This window comes from Tamandua tetradactyla, chromosome 14 (assembly GCF_023851605.1).
Source record: "Tamandua tetradactyla isolate mTamTet1 chromosome 14, mTamTet1.pri, whole genome shotgun sequence".
Taxonomy (NCBI): domain Eukaryota; kingdom Metazoa; phylum Chordata; class Mammalia; order Pilosa; family Myrmecophagidae; genus Tamandua; species Tamandua tetradactyla.
In genome coordinates, this window is record NC_135340.1 from 55,407,088 (window position 1) to 55,426,014 (window position 18,927).

At 36.7% G+C, this 18,927-nt stretch overlaps 1 protein-coding gene and 1 pseudogene across 20 annotated transcripts in view; one reads left to right on the forward strand and one right to left on the reverse strand.

Annotated features, from left to right (window-relative positions):
- MGA (MAX dimerization protein MGA) overlaps positions 1 to 18,927 on the forward strand; it is a 209,498-nt gene that overhangs the window by 160,727 nt on the left and 29,844 nt on the right. For all 20 annotated transcript variants that reach the window (XM_077127521.1, XM_077127535.1, XM_077127522.1 and 17 more), the window contains 2 exons: positions 10,709 to 10,935; positions 11,716 to 11,892. In XM_077127521.1, coding sequence (XP_076983636.1) covers positions 10,709 to 10,935; positions 11,716 to 11,892 — 404 coding nt within the window. The remainder of the gene's footprint in view (positions 1 to 10,708; positions 10,936 to 11,715; positions 11,893 to 18,927) is intronic.
- LOC143656501 (splicing factor C9orf78 pseudogene) lies at positions 5,320 to 6,065 on the reverse strand (annotated as a pseudogene).

The following is an 18,927-nucleotide window of genomic DNA, read 5'->3' on the forward strand; positions in this document are numbered from 1 at the left end:
AATGACAACCTACACAATGGGAGAAAATATTTAGAAACCACATATCTGGTAAAGGATTAATATCCAGAATATATAAAGAAATCCTTCAGCTTAACAACAAGGCAGCCCAATTTTACAGATGGAAAAAAGACTTGAATAGACATCTCTCCAAAGAAGTTATACAAATGGCTAGAAAGCATGTGAAAAATGCTCAACATTAGCCATCAGGGAAATGTGAATCAAAAACACAAGATACCATTTTGCTTGCACCCATTAGAATGTTAAAAAAGTGGAAAATCACAAGTGTTGGAAAAGATGTAGAGAAATATGAGTGCTCATTAAATGTAAAATGATGGAGCCACTGTGCAATTCCTCAGAAAGTTAAGTATAGAATTACCGTGTGACCCATCAATCCTACTACAAAGTATATACCTGGAAGAATTGAAAGCAGAGATTCAAACCAATATTTATACACTGATGTTTGTAGCAGCATTATTCACAATGCTAAAAGAGGAAAGCAACCCAAGTGCTCATCAGCTGATGAATGGATAAATAAAATGTGGTACATACGTACAATGGAGTATTACTCAGCTGTAAGAAGTAATAAAGTCCTGATGATGCTTCAGCATGGATGAACCTGGAGTGAAATAAGACAGACACAAAAGGACAGATATTGTGCATATGGTAGTTAGGTTCAAGTGTCAGCTTGGCTAGGTGAAGGTGCCTAGTTCTGTTGCTGTGGACATGAGCCAATGACATGTGAACCTCATCTCTTGCTGATTACATCTGCAGTTGACTAGGAGGCGTGCCTGATGCAGTGAATGATGTTTGATTTAATTGGCTGGTGCTTAAATGGGAGAGCTCTCCTTAGCACAACCCAAGCAGCTCAGCATACCTCATCTCAGCACTCTCAGCCCAACCCAGCCCAGCCCAGCCCAGCCCAGGCCTTTGGAGATACAGAAAGGAATCACCCTGGGGAAAGTTGTTGGAACCCAGAGGCTTGGAGAGAAGGCTAGCAAAGATCGTCCTGTGCCTTCCCACATAAGAACGGACTTCAGTTGAAAGTTAGCTGTTTTCCTCTGAAGAACTATAGCTAACTAAATAAATCTTCTTTTATTGAAAGCCAATCTGTTTCTGGTGTGTTGCATTCTAGCAGGTAGCAAACTAGAACAGTGTGATTTCACTGATTTGAAATAATTAGAATAAGCAAACTCTCAAAGAATATAGGTTATCAGCAACAGGATGGGCATAGGAAACGGGAAGTTAAGGCTTAAAATCTACAGGGTTCCTTATTGGAATGATGGAAATGTTTTGGTAATGGATGGTGGTGATGGTAGCACAATGTTGCAAACCCAGTTAACAGCACTGAAATATATTACCTGAATATGCTTAAAAGAGGAAATATTAGATTATATGTATAGTAGCAGAATAAAATTTGAAAAAATCCATGGAACTACACTACACAGGGAACCCTATGTTAAACCATGGACTTTAATTAACAGTATAGTTATAAAAAAGTACAGTCATCAGTGTTCCATACTAGTGCAAAGTGCTAGTGGTGGGGTGGTGTATGGGAATCTTTTTTATGCACGATTGTTCTATAATTAATAACTCGTTTAATTAGAAAAAAATATATTGTACTAGATACCTGCCAGAATGTTTATAATTAAAAGCCTCCAATAAAATCAACAATTGCTGAAGATGGTGAACACGGGAACTCTCATATACTGCTGATGGGGGTGTAAATTGATAAAACCGTTTTGGAAAACAGTTTGAAAGTATTTACTGAAGTTGAATATTCACATGCTCTTGGTCTAGCAGTTTGACTCTTAAGTAGCCAGCAGAGCTGTTTCCATTAGCAATCAATAAATAGACTATACCAGAGTATTTATGGCACCCTGATTCACAGGAGCCAAAACCTGAAAACCGCAGATATCCAATAACAGTAGAATGAATGAACAGCAAGTATGAATATTCATTGGGGTAGTGTGCCACAGAGAAAATATATATAGAGTAACAGCCTGCATGAAATATATAAATATAGTGTTGAGGGAAAAGAAGCCAAGCAAAAGAATACATCTTTGTGATTCCATTTATATAAATTTCAGAAACGGGCAAAATTACGTTGTAATGTTTGGGAATGTGTTCTTTGGTTTTAAAACTGTAAAGCAAGAAGATGGCCATCATTTCAGTGATTATCTTTTCTGGGGAGAGATTGTGATTTTAAAAAAGGCATGCATGGGCTTCTGGAGTTGATGACAATATTCTATTTCTTGACCCATATAGTATTTAAATGGGTGTATAATTGCTAATTATTAAGCTATACATACATCTTTATGTACTTTTCTTTATGGTTTTATTTCACTGTAAAATGGTTTAAAATGTCAAAACTGGAAGGAGGAGGAATACAGTGTCTTGAGTGTTAACATAGCAGTTCTGTGAGTTTTCTAAATCTAACTTTTATTTATAGTGCAACTGTTATGAACACTGCTAGGTATGAGAGGAGGGAGGATATAGATAATTAAAATGAAGTCCATTTTTCTGAGCGGTTATTGCCAAGTTGACAGAACAGCTATGGGATAAACAGATATACCTGTATTTATTATAATTTAAGAGCCACAATAGCAAAAATGCTATAGTGGGTTTTTTTTAACTTTTTTTTTTGTATAATATAACATATATACAAAGCAAAGAAAGAAAAAAAAAATAGTTTTCAACGCACTTTTCAACAAGTAGTTACAGGCCAGAACCCAGAATTTGTCATGGACTACAATACCATCATCTCAAATTTTTCTTTCTGGCTGCTCCGGAACGTTGGAGGCTAGAAGGAATCAATATGTTTTTTATTATCACAATCGACTTATTTTTTCTTTTTTGTGAAAAATATCATATATACAAAAAAAAAACACAGTAAATTTCAAAGCACAGCACAACAATTTGTAGAACACATTTCAGAGTTTGGTATGGGTTACAATTCCACAATTTTAGGTTGTTACTTCTGTCTGCTCTAAGATACTGGAGACCAAAAGGAATATCAACATAATGATTTAGCAGTCATACTCATTCATTAAACCTTATCTTTTCTGTACAACTCCACCATCACCTTTAATCTTTCTATCCCACTCTTTAGAGGTATTTGGGCTAAACCCATTCTAGCTTTTTCATGTTGGAAGGAGCTCTCAATAATAAGGGATAGGGAGATGGAACTAGCTGATAGTCTAGAGAGGCTGGCCTCTCTAGGTTTCAGGACTTATCTGGTCCAGGGACCCATCTGATGTTGTAGATTTCTGGAAAGTTACCCCAGTGCATGGAACCTTTGTAGAATCTTATATATTGCCCTAGGTATTCTTAGGATTGGCTGGAATGGTTTTGGTTGGGGTTTGGCAAGTTATAGGTAGCAGTGTCTAACTGAAGCTTAAGAATGACCTCAGAATAGCCTTTCGACTCTATTTGAACTCTCTCAGCCACTGATACCTTATGTGCTATACTTCTTTGCCCCCTTTTGGTCAGGATGGCATTGTTGATCCCATGGTGCCAGGGCCAGACTCATTCCTTGGAGTCATCTTCCATGCCTCCAGGAAGACTTTTACCCCTGGATGTCATGTCCCACATAATGGGGAGAGCAATGATTTCACTTGCAGAGTCGGACTTAGAGTGAGGCCACATCTGAGCAACAAAACAGGTCCTCCAGAATTAACTTTTAGGCATACCTGTAGGTGGGCTAAGCTTTTCTGCACATACATAAGCTTCACAAGATTAAGCCTCAAGATCAAGCTTATTGATTTGGGTGTCCATAATGTTTGACACAACATCAGGGGTTTTCTTGGTGGTGAAGTTTAATAGTTCCATGGTTTTTCTCCTATCCCTAGAGGTACTCTGCCAACAGAAATGCTGTAGTGTTTTAGTTGTCACAAACAAAAAAGCTCACTGAGAACCCAGAAGATAGAGTGAAAATGTTAAGGGAATTGGGAACAGCACCATTTATTAAGAAGCATTTGAATAGAAACAAGAACAGACATTTCTTTCTTAAAACTGTTTTCTGTTAATGGCTTTTGTGAATATTTGCTACTCTTGTTGTCACCTTAATATTCTGTCTATTCCTACCTTTGCTAGTTCTTTTCTTCTGGATTTCAGGTTAAAAATAGAAGGGCCTCAAGTGTAATGTTAAGGGGAACAGTGCAGTGTTCTATCTTAGTCCAGGCTGGGTAAAGAAATCAGGTGGAGCAGTGGCAGGCTAGTGAAATGTGAGGGATTGAGAGCCCTTGGTCGGTTGTTCTTGTCCTTGTGAGGACAAGGCTTTTTTCATGGCTTCTGCTGAAGTCTCTTGTCAATGGCAGCCCTGATATTAAATTGCCTACTGTATTTGATAATGTTGCTGTAATTTCATTTTTGTATGTCCTGAATAGAATTGAACTTTATTCTTCCTAGTCAGCTCTTTTTATGAACTCACTTGTTTTTTGAATTACCATTTCCCCATTTATCCACTTAAAACGTTGTAGTTGTCTTTGCCTGTGAGGGATTAAAGCGAAAGTCAATAGTCATTCTTGACATCCTAGGAATTTTTCTTCTGAAGTATATTATGTATTTTGTAGCTATTATTTTCAAAAGAAAATGTTGAAAGAGATCTTATTTATAATGGTTCATTTATGGATCCTTAGAAAAAATTCTTCAAAATTGATTTAAAAGAGGCCACAGACCTCTTGTCCTGAAGGAACTTTTATTTTTGTTAAAGAATATATATATAAATATGTGTGTGTGTATATAAATAATTAACAACTCTGAACAATAATGTTCTTATCAGATGCGTGGTAGAGCCTTTATAAATCCTACCTACATTGCGAAACCATCCCTTTAAAAAATTGCAGCCCTCCTCTCAAAATAGATATTTATATACATTCATTGCAAATACTTCCTATTCTTTGCTGCTTTGGTTTTTCTCTTTGAAGTGCTTATGACTGTATAACGTGTTTTCTTTTTTTTTTTACAAATGAGATTTAATAATTGTCACAAGGATAGTTTGCCCCACATAGGAAAATTGCACATGGTTTTGTTTCAGAAGGTTACAAATTCAGTGCTTGAAAACCCACCAGGTAAGCAGCAGGACTAAAAGAGTCTGCTTTTGGAACTGTTTGTTAGTAAAATCATCAGACCTCTGTCCGGGAAACCTGTTCTCAGGGTGTAGGGAAAGGGTGCTATTTACATCCCTATACTGTACTTCTCTTCAGCCACTCTCAGAGCCACCTGTTGATCTTTCATAGTGATAGTCATCAGTGGCCTTCACAAGATTAAGCCTCAAGATCAAGCCTTTTGATTTGGATGTCCCTAATGTTTGACACAATATCAGAGTTTTCTGTTCTCTGTGTTACCTACTCTCATAGGGCTTTGGTTTCTTCTTTGTACCTCCATATGGGGGCATTGAGCTCCTCATGTTAAAATCAGTTGTGCAACACATAACTTACAGTTATGTTAGTGGGTACGAAGGATGTCTCACTGTCTTTCTTCTTGCACTCCTGCTCTGCCAGCACATGGTCTTTGGTATTCTTTGTGGAAATGATATTTTTAATTTTAGCATTGATGCTAAAATCATCAGCATCTGATTGGAAAGCATTTCCTTGGTTTTCTTTGCTGAGGAAACATGGGTATTTTCTGGAAGTTCCTAAAGGCAGTCCTCTGCATTCTTCAGCTTTACTTTCTGTTCTTTGTGTTCAACAGTGCCTTTCCTGTTCTTAAGGACTGTCTCAGTGTACTTCATCATGTCATCTCTTCGGATGGTTTCTGCAGAAAATAGCATCCCCAGGTGGGGTCTTCCTCTTCACTGATCTTGTGTTTGACCCTTTCCTTCAATTTCTCTATGTCTACCACACCACCTGTCTTCATCTAAGAGGGATCATCCACTAGAGAGGTCTCTTCCTGTACCTTCCCTGTGACTAATAGGGCCACAGCACTCACCCGATTGGGCCTCTTCTCAAATTCTGCACTTCTCAGGTCTCTTCCACTTTTAACTGAACTTCCTGTAAGTCCTCCTCATCTGTCTTTGACTCCAGTTCAACCTGGCGCCATCAAAAAGTCTTCCTGGTGGCCAGCATGCTCATGCCAGCCCCCTCTGAGGTCCAGCCCCCGTACCACTGTGCTGAGACTCCTCTAACATATTATCTGTCTTGTTTATTACCTGTTTTGTAAGCCATATAAGGGCAGGAGTTTTGTCAGTTTTATTCATTGATAGACCTGTTAATTCTGGCATGTAGTAGGTATTCAAGTATATGAATGCATGTATGAATTGTGGGGAGTTAGAAGCCATTATGAATTATATGATAAATGAGCTAAGTTTTAAAAGATGGGTAATGGGGAGTACTTACTAGCTAAATAAAAATTGATTCATTAATTACTCTCTAGTCCTAAAGGTTTGAGATTTCCCTGCATTTTAATCTTTAAGCCTTTATTCAGCATTTTGTGGTTATGCTCTGAAGGATATTAGTCTTAGGAGCTCCTTATACAAAGTTGTTTTTCATTAATAGAATCTTCTTCTTTTTTTTAAAATTTTTTAGTTGAATATCTTTACACACTGTGTAGTCCAACCAAAGTATACAATCAGTGGCTTGCATTATCATCACACAGTTCTGTATTTGTCGCTATGAACATTTTTAAAACATATGTATCACTCCAGAAAAAGAAATAAAAGGGGGAAAAAAAAACTATACATCCCATACCCCTTACCCCTACCTCTCATTGACCCACTAGTATTGCAATCTACTCAAAATTTTTTTTTTACCTCTTATCCCCCACCATTATTTATTTATTTTTGTCTTTTTCTTTTTTACTCATCTGTCCATACTCTGGTTAAAGGGAGTGTCAGCCACAAGGTTTTCACAATCACCCAGTCACATTATAAAAAACCTATGTGGTTATACGTCATTTGCAAGAATCAAGGCTACTGGAATACAGCTCCACAGCCTCAGATACTTCCTTCAAGCCACTCCAATGCACCATAAACTAAAAAGGAATGTCTATAGAATGCATAACAATAACCACCAGGATGACATCTTGATTCTGTTTAAAATCTCTCAGCTGCTGAAATTTTGTCTCATATTTTTCTTCTTCATTTTGCTTCAGAAGGCTTTCTCAACCCCATGGTGCTTACCAGGGAAATTTACACCTCTGGGAGTCATGTCCCACCTAAGGTGGTCAGGGCAGTATGTTCACCTGCAGAGTTGGCTTAGAGAGAGAGAGAGAGAGAGGCTACATCTGAGCAACAAAAGAGGTTCTCTTGGGGGGTGACTATTAAGCATAGTTACAAGTAGGATTAGCTTCTCCTTTGTAGGAATAAGTTACCTAGAGGTGAGCCCCAAGGTCTAGGGCTCAATCTATATTAAATTGGTTGTCCCCACTGCTTGGAGAATAACAGTAATTCCCCAGGTGGGAAAGTTTAATATTTCATCCTTTCTTCCCAGTCATCCAAGGGGACTTTGCAAATACTTTTTTATCTTTTGCCCAGATAAGTCTGGGATGTATCGGAGCCTCACACTAACCTGTACAAAGCAACACTCCCTTTTCAAAATTCCATGTAATTATGATGTTTGAATAAACTGACCATGCCAACTAAATTAGATGGTGTGCTACAGAAAACATAAAATTTTCACCAATTAATTATCTCTTCTTTTGGTCACACGCAGAAATTGAAATTCTAATTTCCCTTAGTCCTATTCAGATCAGCTTTTTTCTTATCTCTAGTTGAAATCTGATCACTGTTTCAACTTTTTAAACAGTTGCTGTTTGGGTAATGCTGATTTTCATAGCTTCAGAGCTCTAATGCTCAGTCTCAGGTGTCACACAAATAGCCAGAGTTCCAGGAAAGACCAGGTTACATACAAAGAGCTCAGCATTTTAGAATAAAAAAATAACAGTTCCAACGCCGGAATAGATGTGACTGCTCTAAGTGCTTGTAAAGCTAGGAACCTTACAATAGATCCCAACCTGATAACCCATGCTCTTGACTTCTATTCTCCAAGTTTGTATATTATGGTTAGTCCATGTGAGTGAGGCATAATAATAATTGTTTCTGACATTTCATTCAACATACTGTCCTTCTCGTTCATTCACCTAGTTGTGTGCTTTACAACTTCCTTCTTGCAGCCACTCAGTAGTCTGTTGTATGTAAATACCACAGTTCCCCACTTCCATTCTTCTGTGGTTGTGCCGTTAGGCCACCATTGCAAATAGAACACTGCCACCATAAACATCAGTGTGCAAATGTCCATTCTTGTCCCAACTCTCAGTTCCTCCAAGTATATACCTTGCAAGAGGGTTGCAGGATTATTTGTCAACCTCTCCTGTGGTATCAACACGCTGTCCGTCAGAGGGGCTGCACCACTTTGCTTCCCTACCCAGAAGTGAATAGGTAGATCTCTTTCTTCACATTTTCTTTAGCACTTGAATCTCTCTTCATTTTTAAACAGTTTGATTTGTAAATCATACAATTCAACCTTAGTGAAAAATCAATGGTTCCTGCTTTAATCACATAGCTATGCCTTCCACACTATAATCTGTGTGAGGACAGATACGCTTTTCTTCCACAAAGAATCCCATACCCCTCCCCCGTAGCCCACTCTTATTGACATTCAGTTTTGGCCTACGCCCTTTGTTACATTCAGTGAAAGCCTAATGCAATATTACTGTTAACTGTAGACCCTGGTTTGCATTGATTGTGTTTTTTCCTGTAAACCATCCTGTATACTTTGCAGTGTTGACTTTCATTTATTTGTTTTCCATCATGAGAAAACATCCTTATATTTCTTCGTTTGATTACCATCATTGTCCACTCTAGGCAGTTAAATTTATACAGTCTCAGTCTTTATCCTATGCCTTTCCTTCTGGTGTCATCCATGCCCCTAGCCTTTCTCCCTCAACCATACTCACACTCAGCTTCATTTAGTGTACTGTATTATTTGTGTTACCATCAGATAATATTGTGCTATCCATTTCTGGATCTTTACGGTCAGTCCTGTTGAACATTCTCTTCTCTTTCAGCACAGCATGTCTTAACTCTACCCTTTTTCTATCTTCTGTTAACTCGTATTCTTAACTTTAGCCCTCAAAGTTCAATCATTAATGTTAGTTCATGTTAGTGAGACCATATAGCATTTATCCATTTGTTTCTGGCTAAATACACTCAACATAATGTCCTCAAGGGTCATTCACATTGTTACTTGCTTCATGACTTTAATTTGTTTTACAGCAGTGTAATATTCCATCATATATTTATACAACAGCTTGTTTAGCTACTTCTCTGTTGATGAATATTTGGGCTGTTTCTTTCTCTTGGCAATCATAAATAATGCTGGTATAAACATCAGTGTGCAAAAATGTCTGTTTGTGTCCATGCCTTCAATTCGTCTGAATATATACCTAGGAATGGGATTGCTATATCATATGGCAATTCTTTATGTAGCTTCCTGAGGAACTGCCAAACTACATTAGCAGAATCTTAATGTTCACAGCAGATATACTTTTTATGAGATCAAGTAGTGGTGGATTCTAATTTGTAATAAAAGAGTAATTGCATTAAGTATTTGCATTAAGTGTTTTAAGTGTAGTTCAGAATCATTTTATGTGACTTTAGGCCAGAAATTTTGGACCTTTTGCTTAGAACCAGCTACATCAGTCTCCTGAGGACTGACCTTTAAAATGCAAAATATGATGTTTACTTCTCTGTAGTCGTCTTACTTATGGGAATGGCAACTTGCTTATAAAATACAGCCAGGAGCTTTCCTAATGTAGCTCTTTCGTTTAATTTAGTTAAATAATCAGTGTATGTTTTCCTTTCTGTAAAACTTCTTGATAGTATGATTTTACTTCAGTTGGTTTTTATTGTTTTTATATTGATATAAATGTTTTTGTTCCTATGCTGAAGTCAGATTGTCTTTTGGTTACAGTCCATTATCAGGAAGCAGCAGTAACAGCTTGGTGTCTCGAACCAGGTTGCCTGAGTTTTTTTTTTTTAAGAGGAGAACATTTTTATAATTGTACTATTAACTCAATTCCATAGGTTTCCTGGGTTTGATCCTGATTCTGCTGCTTACTTGTTTAACTCTCCTGGACCTTAGTTTCTGTAAAACGTGAATAATAATATCTACCAAAGACTATTGTCACAGTTAAATGAGTTAAAACATTTTAAGTGCTTATAACAGGCACACAGTACGATTCAATCAGTAATGTAAAGTAGAAAAAGTATGGTGTAGAATAACTGTTACCTTTTCAGTAAGGCCTTCTCTAGCATGTTAAGTATGATAGCATCATCCCCTGTTAACTGTTCATTTCCTTACCCTGCCACATTTTTCTACACTTGTCACTACTTGTTATGTATTTTTTAGTTTTTACTCTCCTATTAAATTATAACCTCTGTGAGAACAAGAGCTTTGTTTTATTCATAACTATTTTCTGTAGTACTTAAGATAGTACTTAGTCTCCTATTGGAGTATAAACTCTGTGAGAGCAAGAGCTTTGTTTTATTCATAGCTATGTTTTCTCTAGTTCTTAAAACAATAGCTGGGTTCATAGTAGGTATCCAACAAATATTTGGTTAATAAATGAATAAATTATGAAATTATGTGAGCATAATTTAAGGTTTTTTAGGGGGCATCTATTTGGTTATTTTAATAAGTTATTGCCTTTTGTGATGGAACGTATTATGTTTGCTAAAGATACCTAAAGTCTTATCTTTCTTTTTGTTAAGCTATATGTGAAACAGAGCCTGAACAGCCCGTTCGACATTATCCATTATGGGTAAAAGTAGAAGGTGAAGTAGATCCAGAGCCAGTTTATATTCCGACGCCCTCTGTCATTGAGCCCATGAAGCCATTGTTACTGCCTCAGCCAGAAGTTTTATCTACTACCATGAAGGGCAAATTACTCACTGGAATTAAACCTGCACGGGCATATACTCCCAAACCCAATCCTGTGGTAAGCCTGGAGTTTCATCTTTTATTGCAGCTTACAGAAATCATTTATAATGATGATAACCATTCATTTCAATCAGATTTTTGGTTGATAGTCTATGAGTCATTTTGCTTTCAGGTAATGCATCTGTAAGAAGTTTCTTTTCCACATAAAAGTAGAGATGAGTAGTAGTAATTCTTAAAGATAGCCAACTCTCTCCAAGAGAATCATGAAAATGTGGGCTTTTGATGTGACTTGCAAAAAGTCTTTTAAAGATGCTCTTATTTCTGTAGTGTAGAATATTGAGTAATTGATGTATAGTGTAGAAAATTACATTTTTTACTAGTAGAAAAATATTAAGGAAAAGCTTTTAAAAATACCTCTTATCTTTTTAAAGCAGATTTCCTTAATGCAATGATAGCTACAAAGTTCAAGATTTAAAATAACAGTTGATACTCATATGACTGTGTGAATACTGATAGGTAAAGGTGAGAACTGATGCTTGCATTGTATTAATAACTGAAATGTCTGTGATGGACTAGAAATTAACAAATGCATCCATCAAGCATAGTTTTAGAAGGACTGCTCTGGTGTTATCTAAAATTTCTTCATAGAGAGCAAGATCCATTCTAACTGCCCACAAACGTAGCACAATATGTACTGTACTCATAGAATTTAACTTTAACATTTGCCTTAAAAGTTTTTAATTGTAATATGAGCAAAGATTAAAAAGTGTTTTTCCTCTTGGAGTTTAGGAAACTTTTTCCCCAGTATATGGAATGTTTTGTTGTATGAAACTTTTAGATTCGGGAAGAGGACAAAGATCCAGTTTATTTGTACTTTGAAAGTATGATGACTTGTGCCCGAGTTCGAGTGTATGAACGCAAAAAAGAGGAACGGAGACAACTATCCCTACCACCATCCCCATCATTTCAGCAGCAGAGCTCATGTCATTCTAGTCCTGAGAACTATAGTGCAAAGGTGAATATTAATTGTAGTTTCTCTTTTAAACTTCCAGTAATTTGTTGCTAATATTAGAACTTGTTTTACCCTTTCAGAATAATCTAGAGTAATTTTTATGGGCAGAGAAAGCTTATGTGATCCATATATAAATTTATATATTTCTTTATGTATCTATACTAGAGGTCTGTCCTAGGATTATACTATTGTTATAAACATCATTTTTCTTACTAATTGGAAAAAAAAGCAAAAATAAAAACTTGAACATTTCTGCATCTTTTTTTCAACATTTTTTATTATGAAATATATATAGAAAACAATCAGTTTTCAGGGTACATTGTGACAAATGGTTATAGAACATATTTCAGAGTTTGGTATAGGTTATAGTTCCACAATTTCAGTTTTTTCCTTTTAGCTGCACAAGTCACAGGAGACTAAAAGAAGTACCAGTATAATGATTTAGCGGTTGTACTCATTTGTTAAATCCTATCTTCTCTGTTGTAACTCCTCCTTCTCCTTTGATCCTTCTCCCAATCTTTAAGGGTATTCATGCTATGCCCATTAAAACTTTTTCATGTTGGAAAGGGGTTTTGACAATAGGAGGATGGAACTAGCTGATGTTCTTAGAGGGTCTGGCCTCTCTGGATTTCAGAACTTACCTGGCCTAGAAACCCATCTGCAGGTTGCAGATTTCCTGGAAGTAATCTTAGTGTGGGAAACATTTGTAGGATCTCAGATGGAGCTTTAGGGGTTTTTTAGGGTTAACAGGAGTGGTTTTGGTTGGAGGTTGGCAAACCATGGCAGTTAGCAATATCTAGCTGTCTTTCCCAGTGGCTGTACCATTATGCATTACCACCAGCAGTGCATAAGTGTTCCAGTTTTTCCACATCCTCTGCAACATTTATAGTTTCCTGTTTGTTTAATAGCAGCCATTCTTGTAGGTGTGAGGTAGTATCTCATTAAAATCTTGATCTGCACTTATAGCTAATGAAAATGAGCCTCTCTTCATGTGCTTTTTAGCTATATGTTTTTGCTCTTGGGAAAAATGTCTTCGTATCTTTAGTCCATTTTATAATTGGGTTGTTTGTTCTTTTGTTGTTGCGTTGTCTGGTTTCTTTATGCATACAGGATATCAAACCTTTGTCCCATATGTGATTTCCAAACATTTTTTCTCATTGAATTGGCTCCCTCTTCACCTGTTTGACAAATTCCTTTGAGGCACAGAAGCTTTTGATTTTGTGGAGTTCCTATTTTTTTTTTTTCTCATTGCTTGTGCTGTGGGTGTAAAATTAAGAAACTATTTCCTGTTACTAGGTCTTGAAGAGGTTTCTCTATATTTTCCTCTGGGAATTTTATGGTACTGGCTCTTATGTTTAGTTCTTTAATCCACTTTGTGTTAATTTTTGTATAGGGTGTAAGGTAAGGGTCTTCTTTTTAGTCTTTTGGCTATTTATATCCAGTTCTCTCATGCCTGTTTATTGAAAAGACCTGTCCTAGATCAGTGCATTTAGTGACCTTGTTCAAGATCAACTGACTGTAGATTTAGTGGTCTGTCTCCACACTCTTGATTCAATTCTATTGATCAATACTTCTGTGTTTGTGCCAGTACCGTGTTTGTGCCAGTACCATGCTGTTTAGACCACTGGCTTAATAATAAGTTTTAAAAATCAGAAAGTGTTAGTCCTCCTACTCTGTTCTTCTTTTTAAGGATATTTTTAGTTATACAAGATTTCTTTCCCTTCCAAGGAATTTGATAACCAGCTTTTTTATGTCTTCAGAGTAGGTTTTTGGAATTTTCATTGGTGCTGCATTGAATCTGTAGATCAATTTTGGTAGAATTGACACCTTAACTATGTTCAATGAGTAGAAAACGACTTGCAACATATTTAGATCTTCTTTAATTTCTTTTAGAAATGTTTTGTAGTTTTCTTTAGACGGGTCCTTTACATTCCTGGTTATGTTTATTCCTAGATATCTGATTCTTTTAGTTGCTGTTTTGCATGGAATTTTTTCCTTAATTGTCTCCTCGGGTCATTGCTTGTTTATAGAAATGTTACTGATTTTAGCTCATGAATCTTGTATCCTGCTACTTTGTTGGATTTATTCAGTCGAGAAGCTTTGTTGTAAATGTCTCAGAATTTTCCAAGCATAGCATCATGTCATCTGCAAATAATGAAAGCTTTAATTCTTCCTTTCCCATTTGGATCCCTTCTATTTCTTTTTTCCTGCCTGATTGCTCTAGCCAGAACTTGTAGTTCAGAGCTGAATAATAGTGGCTACAGAGAGCATCCTTTTCTCATTCCCAATCTTTGAGGGAAGGCTTTCAGTTTCTCACTGTTGATTACAATGCTGGTTATGGGTTTTTCATATATGCCCTTTATCATATTGAGGACGGTTCCCTTCAATTCCTACTTTTTGAAGTGTTTTTATCAAAAAAAGATGCTGAATTTTGTCAAATGCTTTTTCAGCATCAATTGAGATGATCATGTGATTTTTCCTTTTTGATTTGTTCGTGTGCTATAATTTAATTTATTTTCTTGTGTTGAACCACCTTTGCATTTCTAGATTAAACCCACTTGGCCATGGTGGTAATTCTTTTCATGTGTTGCTGGGATTTGATTTGCTAGTATTTTGTTGAGAATGTTTGCTTCTGTATTCATTGGGAAATTGGCTTGTAATTTTCCTTTCTTGTATCATCTTTATCTAGTTTTGGTATTAGAATGATGCTGGTTTCATAAAATGAGTTAGGTAGTGTTCTTTTTTCCTCAACTTTTTTTTGGAAAAGCTTGAGCAAGATTGGTGTTAATTCTTTTTGGAATGTTTAATAAAATTCCCCTATGAAGCCATCTGACTCTGGGCTTTTCTTTGTAGGAAAATTCTTGATGACTAATTGAATCTCTACTTGTGATTGGTTTGTTGAGATTTTCTGTATCTTCTTGAGTCAGTGTAGGTTTCTTCTGTATTTCTAGGAATTTGTCCAGTTCATCTAAGTTGTTTAGTTTGTTGGCATATAGTTGTTTATATTGTGTCCTCCTATGGTTTTTTAAATTTCTTCAGGGTTCATGGTAATGACATGGACCACCTCATACCTGATTTTGTCTATTTGCATCTTTGTTTTTTTCTTTATCAGTCTATTTAGGGGTCCTTTGATTTTATTGATTTTCTCAAAGAACCAGCTTTTGGTGTTACTGATTCTTTTTTTTACTGTTATTGTTACTCTCCAATTCATTTATTTCTCCTTTAATCTTTGTTAGTTTTCTTCCTCTATTTACTTAGGGGTTAGTTTGCTATTTTCTCTCAAGTTACTCCAGGTGAGCAGTTAAGTCCTTCTTTTTTGCTATTCTTTTTTAAATATGGGCATTTAGGGCAATAAATTTTCCTCTCAGCACCTGCCTTTGCTGCATCCCATAAATTCTGGTATGTTTTATTCTCATATTCATTCATCTCTATATATTTACCAATTTTTCTAGCAGTTTCTTCTTTGACCCACTAATTGTTTAAGATTGTGTTATTACTATTTTTTTTTTTTAAGATTGTGTTATTTAATCTCCATATATTTGTGAAAGTTCTGGTTCTTTGGTGGTTATTGATTTCCAACTTCATTCTGTTGTAATCAAAGAATGTGCTTTGAATAATTTCAGTTTTTTAAATTTATAGAGACCTGTCTTGTGACCCAGTATATCATCTATCCTGAACAACATTCCGTGAACAATAGAGCAGAATGTAAAAGGTGTTTTGGGGTGTGATAATCTATAAATGGCTGTTACTTATGAAATTGTTTATGTTCTCTAGTTCCTTGTTTATCCTCTGTCTGGTTGTTCTCTCTATAGAGGAGAGTGGTGTATTGAAGTCCCCCACTATTATTGTTGAAATGTCTCTCTTCAGTTTTACCAATGTTTATCTCATGTACTTTGGAGCTCCTTGATTAGGAACATTTCTTCTTGGTAAATTGTGCCCTTTATTAATATATAGTGTCCTTCTTTATCTCTTGTGACATCTTTACATTTAAAGTCTGTTTTGTCTGCTATAAGTGTAGGTTATTCTTATGCATTATATAGATATCACCTTTTTAGTTAAGTTGTAACAGAGAGGCTGGAGGGAACTGCCTGAAAATGTAGAGCTATGTTCCAGTAGCCATGTTTCTTGATAATGATTGAACAATGATATAGCTTTCACAATGTGACTCTGTGAATGTGAAAACCTTGTGTCTGATGCTCCCTTTATCTACCATATCAACAAAAGAGTAGAACATATGGAATAAAAATAAATAATAGGGGGAACAAATGTTAAAATAAATTTAGTAGATTGAAATGCTGGTGATTGATGAGGGGGAGGGGGAGAGGATATGGAATGTACAAATTTTTTTCCTTTTCCTTTTTCTGGCTTGATGTAAATGTTCTGAGAGGTGGTCGTGGTGATGAATATACAACTATGTGATGATATTGTGAGTTACTGTTTATATACCAAGAATGGAATGATTGTATGGTAAGAATGTTTGTGTTTGTATGTTTAAAAAAAATTTTGAAAATTAAAAAAAAACCCAGGAAAAAACAAAAAAATAAAAATAAGGTCTGTTTTGTCTGCTATTACTATAGGTACTCCTGCTTTCTTTTGCTTAGAGCCTGCACGGAACATCTTTTTCTATCCTTTCACTTTCAATCTATTTGTGTCCTTGGGTCTGAGATGAGTCTCTGGTTAAGCAGCATGTAGATGGATCATATATAACTGTTAAGCCATTCTGCCAACCTGTATCTTTTAACTGGTGAGTTTAGTCCATTAACATTAAAAGTTATTACTATAAAGGCATTTCTTGAATCTACCATTTTATCCTTCTGTTTTTATTTGTAAGATCCATACATTCTTTTCCCTCTCTCTCTTTTTATCCTTTAAGCTACCTTTATTGATATTCTTCAGTTCTGTGCCCTCCTCCACACCTTCTGAGCTGTCTTTTTTTTTCAGCTGACAGAATGCCCTTTAGTAGTTCTTGTAGGGTAGGTCTTTTGTTGACAAATTCTCTCAGTCTTTGTGTGTGAAAATTTTAATCTCTCCTTTACTTTATCCAGCTGGATAAAGAATTCTGGGTTGGAAATCTTTCTCTTTCAGGATCTTAAATAAATGATACCACTACCTTCTCACCTCCATGGTGTGCTATTGAGTAGTCTGAGCTCAGCCTTATGTGGTTTCCCTTGTATGTGGTGAGTCGTTTTTCTCTTGCTGCTTTCAGGACTTTGTGCTTCTTTTCAGTATTTGACAGACTAGTTGGTATGTGTCTTGAAGTGGGCCTATTTGAATTTATTCTGTTTGAGATTCATTGGGCTTCTTTGATTTGCCTCCTTATGTCTTTTATAAGGATTGAGAATTTTCCCCCCATTATCTCCTCAACTAATCTTCCTAGCCCTTACTCTTCTTTTCTCCTTCTGGGACACCTGTAGTTATTATTTGTGTGCTTCATTTCCCTGAGATCTAGTTTCAGTTTTTCCATCTTTTTTTGCCATTTGTTCTTTTGTGTATTTGAATTCAATTTTCCTGTCCCCTAGTTCACTTATTCTTTCTTTTGCCTCTTTAAATATGCTGTTGTGTGTCTCTAATATATTTTTAATTTGGTCCACTATATCTTTCATCTTTGTGAGATCTGCTATTTTCTATTCTTTCAAATTCTTCTTTATGCTCTTCTAGATTCTTCTTGACCCCCTTTATGTCATTAGCTCATCCATTGAATTTGTTTAGATTTGTATGAACAGCTTTCATTAGTTTTTGCAAATTCTGTGTTGCCTCCGGTATTTTAATTTGGTCATTAGGCTGGGCCATATCTGCCTGCATCTTATATGCTTGATGATTTTCTGTTGGCTTTGAGGCATTTGATTATCTTGATCAGGATATTTTGAGAGTTGATTTCCCTTAGTCACTTGAGTTTGCATTGAAGGTCTCCTTTTGCACTTGGTTTGTATGTGATTTCCTCACCAAGCCAAGGCCTGGACCTCATGCAGGAAATAACAACTGTACTTGAAGATCTGTTCAGAGCTGGCAGTTTGCCAGACTGCATTTTCTGTTTCTTCCCAGCAAATGACGTTCTTGAGCCTCCTCTTCCCCTTAGGTCCACCTCTCACTGACTGTACAGCTGGCTAGGCTGGCTGGAGACCTGGTACAGTTCCAGCCAGGTCTGCTGGCCCTGGTACACACTGAAAGCCGCTAATCCCAGGGCTGAGGTGTGAGCAGTGTCCACCTGAGCAGCGATTCCACTTGTATGCACAATGAGTCTGGTGGCCCCTGTGCTCACACTTTGAATGACTGTGGACTGTGGACCTGGGTATTTGAACTGTCCACATGGGGGTGTTATGTGAAGCATGGACGTGCAGGAATATGAGGGACAGCTTCCTCTTCCCTGCCTTCCTGTCTGTGCATTTCCAAGGGCTCTGGGCCTTCACATGGAAAGGGAAGCAGTAGGCCTTGTGCACTAGCTGGGCGGTTTTTGTGAGCAGGGTGAGCAAGTTTACTGGCTTTTGGGTTCCCCAATGTCCCTCCATGCTCCTTAGCTGAGCAAGCTGTTTTCCCACACTAGCTGCAGGGGCAGGCAATTCCCTGGGCACGGTCTCTTGTGTCCGGTGGAGTCAGAACCAAGCACACTCATCTGGTTCTCTCTACCTAATTTCTCTCCTTTTTCATCCAGGACCTCCCTATATAGTGTAGAAGACCCTCTCAGGTCACTTGCACCCTGAGACTGCCGTGCCGGTAGTTTTTTTGTTACTTCTCTAGCTCAGATGAACTCAGACTATCTTATTCCCAGCATTTCTGGTTTTAATTAGATCATTTATTTGTAATCGTGAGAATTTGTATCTTTCCATGCTGGTGAATTTTTCTAAATGTAACCTGTCCTGTTAGGCATCAAGCATTTTGTCTTTATTAGTAGAAATACAGTACTATAAAATCCAGTATATGTTCTTTACTTGGTGACATCATCTCTTATCAAGGATATTAGAGAGTAAGACTGCTTTTGTTTCCAGGTTTATAGAATATGATAGCACTGTAGCTATGCATACAGATGTAGAGCTGTTGCCT